At 51.0% G+C, this 15,176-nt stretch overlaps 2 protein-coding genes across 8 annotated transcripts in view; one reads left to right on the top strand and one right to left on the bottom strand.

The window, feature by feature from the left end:
• Positions 1 to 13,483, bottom strand: part of CHST10 (carbohydrate sulfotransferase 10) — a 29,091-nt gene extending 15,608 nt beyond the window's left edge. For 2 of the 7 annotated variants that reach the window (XM_067704158.1, XM_067704162.1), the window contains exons 1-3: positions 13,288 to 13,426; positions 11,314 to 11,383; positions 449 to 580 (exon numbers count right to left, since the gene is read on the bottom strand). In XM_067704158.1, coding sequence (XP_067560259.1) covers positions 449 to 548 — 100 coding nt within the window. In that variant the 5' untranslated portion in view covers positions 549 to 580; positions 11,314 to 11,383; positions 13,288 to 13,426. Of the gene's footprint in view, positions 1 to 448; positions 581 to 796; positions 1,002 to 7,642; positions 8,475 to 11,313; positions 11,384 to 13,287 lie in introns of those variants that run through there. The other 5 variants (XM_067704163.1, XM_067704164.1, XM_067704160.1 and 2 more) reach the window with 5 other exon arrangements.
• On the top strand, positions 11,052 to 13,709 carry LOC137205777 (uncharacterized). The gene is made up of 2 exons (XM_067703945.1): positions 11,052 to 11,113; positions 13,283 to 13,709. Exons 1-2 carry the CDS (start codon positions 11,052 to 11,054, stop codon positions 13,707 to 13,709), a joined length of 489 nt encoding a protein of 162 aa, XP_067560046.1.
• The last annotated feature ends 1,467 nt before the right edge of the window (positions 13,710 to 15,176 follow it).

Genomic DNA, 15,176 nt, shown 5'->3' with positions numbered 1-15,176 from the left:
GTAAGCAAAGGGCATGGGCACGAACTAGACGCAGCTCTTCTGAGGCTGGGTTGCGTGCTCTTAATATGTCCTCATCTGAACGCCCACATCAGGTCAAGGGGAGTTAAAAAAAATCCTCGAGGACAACCCAACACACGTATATTTAGACCACCTTCCTTCCGGGGCACTGAAGGTGACCTTCAAACACATGGCCACCAGCAGGCAGCATCATGGGGCACATACGCAGCATCTCTCAACGACACCAAGCAGGGCTGGTGTCCTGCGAGGGGAAAGACCCCTTCATCCCCGTCCACCTCCTCTCCCGAACCTCTGCAACATCAAGGATTTAGACGCCATGACCTCCGAGGCCCTTCTGGGTCAGAGTCACTCGTCCAAGCAGGTACCCAGGAACAGTACCACAGCAAGGTCTGAATTTGTCAAAATCCATTCCATGAGGAGGTGTACCTACCATCAGGGTCCTTAAAGGTCAGTGTGATGAACTTGCTGGCCACCATGAACATGAAAATCACCCAAAAGCATGTGGCCAACAGAAGCCACTGGTGGTGCATGTTGTCAAACGTCAGCCATTCAGTGCTTCCTCCTGGAGGACACAAGCAAAATGCTGCTTACAGATAGATCAATTAAACAAGGTAATAAAAGAATGGGCCATTTCAGCTAATAGCCTCAATACAAATATTCCTGGAAAATTTTCTATTGATACCAAGGGTGTTTTGACTTATTATTTAACTTAACATCATATTTTTAATTAATAGCAACTTATCAAGTTGATAATTAAGTAAAATTTAAAACACTTTACCGGAAAGGAGCCATTTCTGTTTGGTCTTGGAACACGTGATAAGACTTCACTTCTGCAGATGTGCCTGTTGACTCTTTCTGACCCAGGCTACTGTGTCCCTGGCATCTGGCACCTGCCAGGGCCTGGAAGCCGGGGCAGGAGGGGGCCTGCCGCGGGCCGGACCTTTGGGTAATCCTCAGGGGGCAGACGCCACCCTGAGGCGATTCCAAGCAGGCTGGGTTTAAAATCCTGACTCGCTGACAAGCTGCGGCCACGCCCACTGAGCTGTAGAGAATCTCTGAAACCCGAGAAACGAACCCGGAGCGTCCCGGCTCCGCCCACTTGCCCGCCAGAGCCTGTGCGGAACCTCGGGGGTGGGCGTTTCTCAGGCTATCGCTGCCCTGGAGTGACGTGGGGCACCTGGGTCCTCAGCGGGTCACACGGTTACACTCTGCTGCAGGGGACACAGAAGAACCGGAAGTCGCACTCGATTCTTTGCAAGAGAGACAAAAAAGTGCTTCGTGTCACCTTTAACACGGGGCTTCCTGAAGCCAAACCAAGCCACTTGGAGAGAGACCGCGCTGGTCTGGGGTGGTGTCTGCCGGCTGTCGGGCCGTCCATCACCCCTGGGCAGCAGGGAGCTGGTCTGTTGCGCGTGCGCTGACGGAGCCTGAGTGCACCTGGTGGACAGGGCTCACGAGGGCCCGGGCGTCGGCCTTCCTCCTGCCTCAGCGACAGATCCTTGCCTCTGAGGCCCTCACTGCGACCTGGATTCCCTCCCGCAAGGGGTTCTCCCCCCGCAGTCCAGCCCACACCTGCACCTGCATTCTCAGGCCTCCACGCAGCAGGCGCACCATGTTTCCCGGGGTCCCCTGGTAGGGCTGCCACATTAAACACATGAAAACACGGGGTGCCCCGTGAAGTTCGAATTTCAGGTAAGCAAATCATTTTTTAGTACTTAGTATAACTATGTCCCCAGTACTGCGTGGGACACATTTATGCTTTAGAAAGCTATTTGCTGTTTCTCTGAATTCCCAATTTGCCTGGGTGTCCTGCATTCTATCTGGCAACACTACCCAATGAGGGGGACACCGCTCCCGCTCTAACTGCCTGAAGCAGCTGGCCTGTCTCCCTGTCCCCTTCTGCCACGCCTCGCCTGGGGCCACGTGGCACAAAGCAGAGCCCTGGAGTGCCCCACCGCTCGCTAGCTCTGGGACTCAGCAAGTCACTTACCCTCCCTAAGCTGTGGCTTTCAGTCCCTGAGACAAGGCCCTCCTCCCTCCAGGATGGTCACGAGGATTAAATGAGAGACTGCACCAAAAGGACCACCTGGCCTGGAGCAGACCCTCTATAAACAGAAATCGGTCGGTCCCTCCGCACCCTTGGTGACTTTCCTATTTGACTGACACATACCTAGAAATTAACCTAACAGTGTGAACTGCCCAAGAGGAGAAGAAAAGAAAGGCCAGACCCTCAGCCCAGGCTACTAGCTTTTCTCTTCTAGAGACAAGGGAGGCACAGATGGCCCAGAGGGCACAGGGTCCCTCAGGGCTGAGTCTGCTGAGCTGGGCCCTCCGAGACGGGGATACTTGGCGGGGTCCATCCTCACCAGTCACTGAGGAAGCCTGGCTTCAGGCCTTTTCTAACAGAGGGGCGAAGGGACCAGTGTGGGCTGGAGAGTGGGTAAAGAGAAAGCGGATAAGCTCCAGGCAGGTGGTCCACAACGTGCCCAGAGGCATCTGTGTCTGTGCACCTGTTCTCGGGAAGACTGAGGCTAAGGAAGAGGCCCTGGTGCCGAGCGGCCTGGGGCTTATGGTTCACACTGTGCCGTGGCAGAGTGAGCACAGACACAGGGGAGTCACTGGGGTCTGCCCCCCTTACACAGACACCTTACCCTGCAGGGCAGGGCACAGAAGAGCCCCGGGCACCGGCACTCAGCTTTGCCCCGGCTCAACCTACCGACCTCCGGGCTTCCTGCCCCTGGGCGCCACCCAGGCATCAGGCCGGTGCTGGGCACTGCACTTGGGAGGTTTTGTGATTTAAGGATCCGATCTTTCCAATGCGAGCTAGTCACCTGAAGGGATCTAATTCGAGTCCACCCGCCGAGCTGGTTCACCTCCAGATAAAGGTAGGAAGACAAAGAATAAACAGCCTGACATGAAAATGCGGCTCCCACCATCTGCCCTCCGGGAAGCCAGGCGGCTCAGGGGCAGGATTTCTACCTCTGGGCTGCTTGGAAAGTGAGACCTGCACGGTCGTGAAGCTCCGCCTGCCTTCCTAACCCTGGGTTTTCATGTAAAGTCGGAAGCAACAGCTTTCACCCAGAAGCGGGGGTGGGGCAGGGGCAGGATTTGGTCCCTTCTTCTCCGTGTTGGCGTCTGGGGGTTAGTCACAGAATAGCTCTCTGGGCCCCCTACTAGATTAGGACAGAACAGCCGCCTGCATACCCACCCGTGCGCTGGGAGGCCCTGTGAGACAGAGGCTGCCAGAGCGCCTCGGCTGCAACGTACAATGATTCAGCCCGCTGCTGCTTCTTCCAGGCGGCAATTTTATTTCCAGAAAGCTCCACTTCTAAAGTGACTTCCGCTAAACTCCTACTGCGCTAAGACATCCAGAGAGACCTCTCCCCTTCCAAGCCCGGCCACGGCATCGGGATCAGGGGAGGGGGCGTCTGCACGGCACCCACCCGCCTCTCACCCCCTTCACGGCCCGCCTGGGCCAGGCAGGGACGGCGCCCAGGGCGCGTGGGGACTGTGATGCGGCTGCAGATTTGGGAAGCTCCGCGTGCATAAGCCCCAGCCCCCGCCAACATCTCTCGGGGAGCAGAGCATACGGCCAGCACTCAGCATGCAGGCCAGACCCAGGCCTGCCAGTGACCCCGGTGCCCTGCTGCGGTCCCTGCCCAGGCCACACAGCCTGTAGTGGTCACTGCGGGGGCCTGCGCTTGGGTAGCAGGGGGTGGGGAGTGGGTGAAGCGCTCTCCCAGCCACTGGGCCCCGGAGGGAATCCCCTGGCGGTCCAGTGGTTAGGACTCGGCGCTTTCACTGCCGGGGTCCGGGTTCAATCCCTGGTCGAGGAACTAAGATCCCGCAAGCCGTGCGGTGCAGCTAAACCAACCAACCAGCCAACCAACCAACCAACCACTGGGCCCCTGTAAACGCCAGGCAGGGCCTGCTCCCCCCGCTGCACAGCACAAGGCAGGCTCAGCCCTCCCTGCTGGCCACCCTGATTTGCCCTCCATCCTCACCTAGTTTCACTTCCTTCCCGGCACCCACCACAGCCTGAATCTTCTGCTTCCCCTGGTGGCATGTGAGCTTGTGCTGGAGCACCCCGGCCAGCACAGTGCCCAGCGCACCGCAAGGTGACCTTCGCTATTGCTGGATGACGACATCAACCAAGAAACGACCGGGAAGACTTAGGAGAGCTGGCAGGTGCTTTAGAAGACACCTGGCTCAACCCTCCACCCCAAGGTCCAAACTCTCTAAAGTATGAGGCCCCCGTTAAACCTCAAAATACTTTTCCAGTCTCCACGTGAGTGCTTATATATTTAACATGCGATAACTGAGACTAGAAAACAACCCAAAGCTACTAGGACCTCACTATTACTTGAAAATAAAATTCTATTTTATAAGTCACGCACTCACATGCCTTTGAATAGACATACAACTACTGTTCTATGTCTACAACCTACTGACCAGGGGATAAAGAAAGAATGCTGCAGTCCAAAAAAAATTTTTTCTAAAATTTAAATAAAACAACGCTGAAAGATGGTAAGCCAATTACATAGCTCCAAAGTATCAAGATACATCAGTAAACAAAAAAGGGCAAGTTGCAGAATCGAATTATGATCCTATTAGTTAAAAAGAATTATATATATACATGTGAACGTATGTGATTATGTATACACGCAAACACACACACATACACGTGTGTGACGCACAGAATAAAATCTTGAGGATGAGTGGAGTCATTTTTTACTTCGTGCAATTCTGTATTTTAAAAACATTATTGCAAAAAGCATATATCCATTTTATAATAAAAACCAATAAAATACAGAAAATACCACCTACATGTGCGGACCCGGGTGTTTTTATTTCTGCTGTTTAATTTTTTTCCTACCTGACCACCACCAACAGCAGTTTCCTTACCACTTTGTAAAATGGGGCAAAGGATGGTAAATACTTTTCCAGCCAGGAAAGAATGTGGTGCATGGACAGGCAATATGTATCTGAGTGTTTACGAAATACATCTCTGTCTTCACTAGTTAGTTTTTAATTCAGTTTTTAAAATGATTTAATATTTAAAACATAGAATAATATAACAAATACTTGTTTTCAGATGCTCAGTTCTAATAGTTCTGCTGTACGTACTTGAGTCTTTTAAAGGAAATAAAGGGTTACAGATGAGCTGGAGCCCCTGCCTGGCCCCGTTCCCCTCCCTCCCCAGATACCCTCCATCTGGGTGATGACACTTTCACTACATCAAATACGGCTCCTCTCATAGACGCAGCAAGGTTTGGGAGGCTGGTCCTCCCAGTCCAGATGAAGGCAGGGCGGACTGGGGGGAGGGGAGGCGAGCTGCCCCCGGGCTGCGAGGAAACACTGCATTACTTATTATGTTTTCCAGGGGGCACATGCGGTGGTACAGCCGGGTGGAGAGATGGACCGTTTTTAAGCACTTAACTTTTTTTTTCTCGTGGTCTATAATGAGAAAATTCACAAATCACACACAGACTCAAGTGAAGAAGCTGTCAAGGTAGAAGCTGGTTAAAAATTTAGACGAGGGCTTCCCTGGTGGCGCAGTGGTTGAGAGTCCGCCTGCCGATGCGGGGGACACGGGTTTGTGCCCCGGTCCGGGAGGATCCCACATGCCGCGGAGCGGCTGGGCCCGTGAGCCATGGCTGCTGAGCCTGCGCGTCCAGAGCCTGTGCTCCGCAACGGGAGAGGCCACAACAGTGAGAGGCCCGCGTACGGAAAAAAAAAAAAAAAAAAAAATTTAGACGAACCAGGATTTGCTCTCCAAGTCCCATGCTGACCAGAACCAATGAGACTGAAGCCCGGGCCCCCGCCACATGCCCCACCCCTCAGGGCCACTATCTCTACACTTATGACATCCGACACACACACACACACACACACACACACACACACACACACGAGGAGACGTGCACCTGCATACATTCACACACATACACACACACACACGAGGAGACGTGCACCTGCATACATTCACACACACACACACACACGAGGAGACGTGCACCTGCATACATTCACACACACGCGAGATGTGCACCTGCATACATTCACACACACACACACACACGCGAGAAGACGCGCACCTGCATACATTCTCACACACACACACACACACACACGAGGAGACGTGCACCTGCATACATTCACACACATACACACACACACACGAGGAGACGTGCACCTGCATACATTCACACACACACACACACACACACACACACGAGACGTGCACCTGCACACATTCACACACACGCGCGAGGAGACGTGCACCTGCATACATTCACACACACACACACACACACACGAGGAGACGTGCACCTGCATACATTCACACACACACACACACGAGGAGACGTGCACCTGCATACATTCACACACACACACACACACACACACACACGAGGAGACATGCACCTGCATACATTCACACACACACACACACGAGGAGACATGCACCTGCATACATTCACACACACACACACACGAGGAGACGTGCACCTGCATACATTCACACACACACACACACACACACACACGAGGAGACATGCACCTGCATACATTCACACACACACACACACACGAGATGTGCACCTGCATACATTCACACACACGCGAGGAGATGTGCACCTGCATATTCTCACACACACACACACACACACACACGAGATGTGCACCTGCATACATTCACACACACGCGAGGAGACGTGCACCTGCATACATTCACACACACACACACACACGAGGAGACGTGCACCTGCATCCATTCACACACACACACACGAGGAGACGTGCACCTGCATCCATTCACACACACACACACGAGGAGACGTGCACCTGCATACATTCACACACACACACACACACGAGACGTGCACCTGCATACATTCACACACACGCGAGGAGACGTGCACCTGCATACATTCACACACACACACACACACGCGTGCGCGAGGAGACGTGCACCTGCATACATTCTGAAGGACACACTAACCGAGAAACGATCAATTACCAAGCTCATCACGAAAAGGTGTCCTCATTCATCCCACAAAACAGGCGCAGGGACACAGCACCAAGCCCCAAAGCACCCCCCAACACGCACACGCTCCTCGTCCTGTGGAGCTGGCAGGCTGCTGGGGGGACCGGCAGCCACCAAAGACTCTACCTAAGACGTGAGATGAGGCAGAGGACGCGGTGCCGTGAGAGGAAAGCACAAGGGCCGCGACCTGGCAGATGGAGGGCAGGGGCGGCACAGAGACCTACAGGGTGCGGGGCGGAGACCCAGGCACCGGGCTGCAGAGCAGCACAAACGGAGGCCCAGGCGCAGGCACGAGCTTCCCGAGCTCGGCCAGAGAGGCGCCCTGGCAGACGTGGTCAGACAAGGCTGGGCCCTGGGGAGCGGTCGCCTTGTGGGTGAGAGGGGATGGGGTACAGTGACCTGACTTACATCTTGGAACTATTTCTCTGGCAGCCAAGCACGGCGATCCGCTCAGCCATGCCCCAGCCCCGGGGTCACTTCCACAGGCCGCAGGTGGTGCTCCTAAATGCTCCCCATCACATCACCCTCTCGATCTCTGAAAACCCGCCAACGAACCAGTAAGAGCCACAGGACGTGAGGGGCTAGGCTTTGACAAATCCTACGGAGGGCTGTGTCCACTTGGCCAGGCAGCGTTTCTGCTCTGCGATCATCTGCTAAGGTGTCCGACCTTACGTTTAGGGCAGTGGCTCCCAGTCACTGTGTACTGGACCCGCCTGGGGAGCTTCTGAAAACTACAGCAACACCCTGGGCCCCAAGAACACCTGAGCAGAGACAATGCAAACCTGTGGAGGAGGATCTAGGCAAACCTGCGAGGCTGAATCTGGGCGAGTTTGAAAAGCTCCGCTCAGGATGCCAGTGAGCGGCCAGGCTGAGCTGCTTGCTGGTCCAGCTCCCGGGCCTCCTCAGCTTTTACTGCCCCCGCTGCCCCCTGGGGAACTCATTAAAATGCAGATTCTAGGCCTTTTAGCGTAACAGCTGTCTTCCCACCACCTCTTTACAGTATGAGAAGGAAAACCGTAGCAAAAGGGTGTCTGTCAACTGAGACTGTCTACTGAGGATCTGAATTACCTGTGCTCTGAATAAACAGCTTAAAGAGACCTGATTAGAATAAAGACCTCCATCACTGTTCCCATTTACTCTCCTTTCCAGCCCTCCCATCTATAGGTAACCAGCCCCTGTAGAATTTTGGGCTGACCTTGGAAAACTCAGGAAGATTTGCCCCATTTTTTTTTCAACAAAAAGAAAGTCATTCCAAATTCATGTAGCCCCAGCTCCTCCCGGCCTGCCCGCCATCTGCCATCTGCAGTGTTTCCTTGAGCACACGAATTCCCCACGGGTCTGCCTCCTGTCCACGGGCAACAGCCTTGAGGCTCATTGTTTCCGTCTGCAGAGAGTCTGGGGCCTGACACCCACGGTCCTCCCTCCTTGGCTCTGGAAGGGCCACTGCTCTCCCTGCAGCCAGGTGACAAACAGCCTTTAAAGAGCCTGACATTTTCTGTAATTAACTCTCCCTTGTTCAAGGAGCCAAGACAACTCCCAACGTGCCTCTTGCAGCTAACAGGGATGAACCTGAGCGCGCACCCTGGCCGTTTGCAGAGCTTCCCTACTCCTGATCATTACGTGGGATTTGCACCTCTCAAGATGTCAGGCTCTGAAACTAAGCCAGAAGGTTGGCTCTTTGAAAACTCACAAGGCAGAAGCGGTGGTTAAAGAACTGACGGACATATGGGGAAAGCAGGGTCAGGTATGCAGGAAGACCACTAACCATGCACGAAATCCTAAGCTGCTTCTCTCTCTCTAAACCGTAAGGAAGACAGCACACATCTGACATGTTTGTAATGACAACAGTGACTCTGGTACCATTATCAACTTTTGGTGCAAATTCGGCCTCCCTTGCACTTTCAAAATGATGCTTTTTGAAAGCATCCATTTTGCTCAGCTGCCAGTGGCTTCTCCCCCGTGTTCGAGTTGTTACCCAAAAGCACAATCCTTCTGAATTTGTGCAGAAGAGTTTGACTCCCACCTGCCTAGTTTCACTTGTTTTTCTCCTAGTTCTATTTTTTTTTTTTTTTTTTTTTGCAGTACACGGGCCTCTCACTGTTGTGGCCTCTCCCGCTGCGGAGCACAGGCTCCGGACGCACAGGCTCAGCGGCCATGGCTCACGGGCCCAGCCGCTCCGCGGCATGTGGGATCTTCCCAGACCAGGGCACGAACCCGCGTCCCCTGCATTGGCAGGTGGACTCTCAACCACTGCACCAGCAGGGAAGCCCTCTCCTAGTTCTACTTTTACTATGCACATTCACTCCTCCTGTGGTAAATAAGCCCATTTAACTGTTCCAAACAGAGTTAAAACATTTTTGAAAGCAATTGGCCTAGACGTGCACACAAGCACACAGATAAATCTCACAACCGTGGTGCAAAGGAAATACAGCAAAAATAGAATGAGATATATGACACAGTGCCATTTACGTAAATTAAAAACGCAGGCACTGAAACCAAAAATACACGTTCTACAAAAACACAGAGAAAGAAGAGGATGACCTTTCCAGTGATTTCTTATGTGGGTGGACGAGAGGAAATGAGACTGAGGAAAGGGAATTAAAAAGACATCCACAAGTAAACAAAACAAGGGGCCCTGCGGATATCAGGGATGGTAACCGAGGAGTTAACTTCCATCCAACTCCTTGAATGTGAAGGAGACAGAGGGACAGACAACTAGACAGAGAAAGGAGAGGAGATTTAAAAAACCAAAAAACAGCTTTTCCCCAAATGTTATTCATCCATTCAGCCATATTTACCAAGGGCTTATTCTGAGCCAGGAGCTGTTCCTGGCTCTGGGGATACAGCAACCTACCCGCTCTGCTCTCATGGTGCTTGTTTCTAATAGAGGCAGACAGGCCATAAACAGGTAGAGCCATTAACGCCTAGGATCACACCAGGCAGGCGCTAAGTGACACAGTTAATAACACAGAAGGGTAAGGGAGGAAGGGGCACCTCGGTGGAGATGATGTTGAGAAGATGTTCAAACAGAGGGAGGGGACTCATCACGCAGCACCTGGCAAAGAGCTTGGTCTGGGTCCCAGAATCCCCAAAGCAGCAAGGAGGCTGGCATCTCCTGTGCAGAGTGAGCAGGACGGCGGGGGAGTGGCCCAGATGAACAGCCTTGTCAAGGGCCCTTTACTGAGTTGGAAACTCCTGGACCCCCACCCCCCATCACCCATGTACCCCGGGGAAAGGATCACCTGCCCAGCGTTCAGTTTTTAAAACATTCATTCAAAACCTATCCAGACAGCAAAGGAAACTTCATGAAAAGAATCTGGTCATGCACAAGGACCCAGTAACCCCGGGAGGACAGACAGGGAGAAGGGAAACAAGAGACAGCTGAGGCTGGAGCAGCGGGGACCCTCCACCACCAGCCCTTTCGATTTTGAACTAAAATGTGTTCCCTAATCAACAAAATTATTAAATCACCACTTAAGAAAATAAAATGCTGCGTATGAATTTATAAAATATATAAAGTCTAGGGCTTCCCTGGTGGCTCAGTGGTTGAGAGTCCGCCTGCCGATGCAGGGGACAAGGGTTTGTGCCCGGGTCCGGGAAGATCCCACGTGCCACGGAGCGGCTGGGCCCGTGAGCCATGACCGCTGAGCCTGCGCTTCCGGAGCCTGTGCTCTGCAACGGGAGAGGCCACAGCAGTGAGAGGCCCGCGTACCACACAAAGAAATAATAATAATAAATAAATAAATATATATATATATATGTATATAAAGTCTTATTACAATCACTGTGAGCTTTAAATTCATAGTAAGGGTTTCTCTCAGTCTAAGTTCAGAAATTTCCTTTGTCTACTTGGCCATCGTCATTACAATTTACCACCTCAGAACGACTGACTGCTCATCCTTTAGGGACCAGAATGGAAACCTACTCCTCACTCTAGCCAGCTGGAGAATGAACTGGAGGTGAAGACAGATTCTCAGGAGTGATGATGATGAACAGCAAACACGTCTTCGGGGGTCGCTGCAAGCCAGGCACTGCACTTGGCAGGTACCCAGCTCACCTAACCCCCTGCCTAAGCGGGTGCTCCTATTATGATCATGGTTAAGAAAACATTTCTAAGAATCCGTGTACATACTCCTATTTACGAGTTTAAGCTTCCAGAAATCTCCATATGAGCAAGAAAGGAGAATGCTATGTGACGTGGATCTCAGATAACTAGTGAGGTGTCCAGAACCTCCCTTCCATACCTTCTTAGGCCTGGTCCACATCTCCTTGCAGTATCTGCTTTGCCTTGGAGGTTCCTGGCTCCTCCTGTCTCTGTACGGGACGATTAAAAAAACAAATAAGCACCATTAAAGGTTATGAGATCAACTTACTGAACACAACTTGCTTTATACTTAGTAAACAGTTAACCACTTTGATTTTTCAAGTATATTTCGCACGCCAGGTCTCTTACAGAGGGGGGTTATCTTTGGATGGCCTGGCAGATGAATAAATATTCTAAACGTACCAAAAGAGCTAGCTGTTTAAAACATTCTTCCCTGTCACTTAGTATGAAAAAATGAAATATTTTTTGGAGCAAAAATAATCAGATCCTATTATACCTGTTTTATATGTTTGATATTGCGTAAAGGATTCCTGTATAAGATGATCAAATCTTTCAATGCAAGATGTTCACGGGGTTTTGTATTTCTTCAAGCTATAACACCCTGGTAAATTCTAGCCAAACGTCATATCGTGAATGAATAAATGGAAACAAGCCAAACTCATGGAATTAGAGAGATTACAGATTTAATAGAGCTACCTGGCAAAATAAACATCCAACTGATTTAAAACACAATAGAGCCCGAGCTGCCTGGGATGCTTGGAGCAGTCTAGCTATGCTTCCCTTTACTCTTATGAACTCAATATTAAAAGGAAAAGCAATTTTATGTTACAAAGACGGAAAGATTAAGATGCAGATTCTTCCAGACCTGTATCAGGACAAAACACTCTCTTGGCTTCTATGATCTCTCAGGTCCTGCATTCACCTCTCTCCCCCGTTTCTATTCTACTGTATAACCTCAAGCATTTGAAAAATGATCTGAATATAACTGCAAGTTGCCCAGGATAGTAACTAATTCTTCCCTTTCTTTGTTCAGTTTTGCAAGAACTCCAGTTTCCATTCCAGGGAAGGAGAGAATTTTTCTCTTAGGTATTTCTTGGAGACTCTATCCTTGAGGGTCAAAAGCAAAGACGGAAAGATTTTTCTTTCCATCTTGAAATTCCCATTTGGACCCAAGATGGACTTTGCCCTAATTATAATGGGAAAAAAGAGAGAAGACCATTTCCCTCCTCGTGTCTCTTCCTCTTAACCCAGTCAATGAAAAGAATGAATAAGCCTGGAGCTAAAGGGAGCTCTGCCTGGTTTTAACAATACCTGAGACATTTCTCACTCTGGCAGTGAAAACTGACCAATAACCAACTCTTTATGGTCCAAGGCCCCAGACTTGGAGTGTCTGAGACAAAAAAAACCCTTTATAACAGTCCTGCCTCTCAGCTAACCAGAACCTGACTGCGCTGCTTTGCACTCAGTGCCCGGCCCTTTCCTGCCTTTTGCAGACGTGGAAAATAACAAGGCAGCTTTTGGAAGATCTGGTTCATCTTCCCAGCCAGAAGTGCAGAAATTTATGCCTCCACCTCCAACTTCTGACAGGCCTCTCTTCTGTCCAAATCTGAGCTGAGGGCACCCGGGAGCCTACCTGGCAGGACACACGCATTTCCAACCATCCTTTCCCCTCCCACCCGCCAGAGACGTGCCTAATTGTGCACTTAGGGAAGCTGCACATGGCCCTTCTTCCCTGGCCTCTCTCTTCCTCTGTCTGCCTGCTCCCTGCACCCAAGTGGAACATTTTCTTCCTCTTTCCGCCTCCAATTACAAATGCAAATTCTCAGGCAAGGATGAAAGAAGTAAACTATGGATCACCGAGTATCAATGATGCCACGATCACAGCATCCCCAGCAAGGACGCCGCCTCATTGCATAATTAACGTGATGAAGGTTCTCCTCTTTAACCCCACGAACTAGGGAGGCCCTCAAGTCGCCAAACCACACTGGGATATCGCTAGCAAACAGAAGCCGGTTTTCCCCCCGTCTTCCCGTCCACCCGGCGTGTTGTGGGAGTCGGGGTCCGGGAGTATACGACGCTCATCCCCCCGCCCCCCGCCCTTCCCCGAGCTCACCCTCTGTGGAGCCGGAGCCTGTCGCGGCCCTCGGGCCCTTCCGCGGCCCCAGGGGCGAAGCTCGGCTCGGGCCTCGCGGGCCTGGGGGCAAGGCGCGCGGGGTCCCGGCGTCCGGGGAGCGCTGGAGGCCCGCCCGCCCGGAGGCCTCGGCGCCGCCGCCCGCCCGGCCCGGGATGTGGCGGCGGCGGCGACAGCGGCGGCGACGGCGGCGCCGGAAGAAGGAAAGCGAGCGCGCGACGCCCTCTCGGGGGGCGAGGCCGCCGCCGCCCCACGCGGCCCTAGCGCCCGTCCGCGCCGTGCGCGCCCCTGCGCGGCTGTGCGCGTCCCGCCCCACCCCCCGCGTGTGCGTGCCGCCAGGACCGAGGGGAGGTGGGAGGGGGCGGAGCCAAAGGACCCCAGGAACCCGATCACCCGGTGCTTGAGCCTCCCTTCCACCCACACCCCCCCCAAAAAACACCCCCCAAATTATATCCCGGGAAGTGACAGAGAGACTTGTGGCCAAACCTAATCCCACTAGGTCTCCATCCAGGAAACAGGTTGGGTGTTTGAGAACGAAAAAAAATCCCAAACTTGGAAAAATGAAAAATAGAAAAATCCAAGCTTGGAAAAAGGCAAAATTGCTTGAGTTTGGGGCACCTCCCAGCATTCCTAATCAGCCTACCTGGTAAAAACAGCTTTCAACAGGGCGCTTTCCGCAGACCCACCCTTGGCTGACAGATGTAACCCCCTTGTCAAGGTAGAGTGGGTGGAGTCAGTCCCAACGGTGATGGGGATTTTATTGCCCTAGAAAACGTCAACTAGTTTTGTTTTGATCTAACCTACATGTTTGTTAACTACCTAAATATATATCTACTTAGCAAGCACGGTAATATAGATACGTGTGTACACACACGTATGCACTTGAACACATAATTTTTGTCAAGCTTTCAAGAAACCAGCTTTTTTTTTTTCTTCTTTGGTCTACCCTGTTGGTTTCCTCTTTAATGACTTAAGTGTAATACCGGTGGGGCTCAACATTTCAGAATTTCACTTTCAACGTGGTTACTGACCACCATGACTTAAAGATGGCAAGGCAGTTTAAGGGCGGTTTACTCGGTCTTTTGATCACACATTCAGATATTTATTAAGCCCTTTCTTGGGGGCACTATGGTTGACAAGAGACATTTGCTTTCTCCTTGAGGGTTTGAATGGACACACGTACATGAGAGGAGCACAACAAGTAAATTTGGAACTTAGATGTGACACTGAATAATATGCAGAGTTTAAATAAGAGTCCAAGCTCTGGGAATTAGACCTTGTTGGTTCAAATCTTTATTCCACCCCAGAAGGCTCGTGACCATGTCAAGTTCTTTTGTCTCTCTGTGCTCCCATTTCCTCATCTATAAAATAGGGATATTATACAGTATTTACCCCAGAGTTTGATACTAAAGAATAGAGGAGATAATGCATTTGAAGTACATAGCACAGTTCTCCCCCAGTAGTTAAAATCACAGTAAACATAAACTACTTTCATTATTATTTATTGCATTCCTAATATGCTGTTCAAATATTAAAAGATACAGTTCTTTCAAGAGGCTTACACATTGGTGACTAAGGTAGCTGAACATTTTTGTTGGGGTTTTTCCGAATTATTCTAGTTCTCTTTGTTTCTATAAATGAACTTTTCATTCAGTCTTTATAACAGCAGAATAGTTTCTAAAATAGCAGTTCTCAAAACGTGATCTGTGGACCCCTGAAAATCTCCAAGACCCTTTTAGGGGATCTGCAATATCAAAACCACTTTCGCAATAACACGAGAACATTAGTTGTCTTCACTATTTTTTTAAACATTTTAAAAATTGAAGTATAGTTAATTTACCAGTTTGTGTTAGTTTCAGTTGTACAGCAAA

Source organism: Pseudorca crassidens, chromosome 14 (genome assembly GCF_039906515.1).
Source record: "Pseudorca crassidens isolate mPseCra1 chromosome 14, mPseCra1.hap1, whole genome shotgun sequence".
NCBI lineage: Eukaryota > Metazoa > Chordata > Mammalia > Artiodactyla > Delphinidae > Pseudorca > Pseudorca crassidens.
The sequence above is the reverse complement of the archived record's forward strand: the minus strand, read 5'-3'. Positions and strand labels throughout refer to the sequence as shown.

Excerpts from the sequence above, each read along its gene's own strand:
- LOC137205777 (XM_067703945.1), top strand. The coding sequence starts at position 11,052 with ATGATGATGAACAGCAAACACGTCTTCGGGGGTCGCTGCAAGCCAGGC. Across the intron at positions 11,114-13,282 it reads CCAGGCACTGCACTTGGCAG|CTCACCCTCTGTGGAGCCGG; the intron begins GTACCCAGCTCA and ends CCCTTCCCCGAG.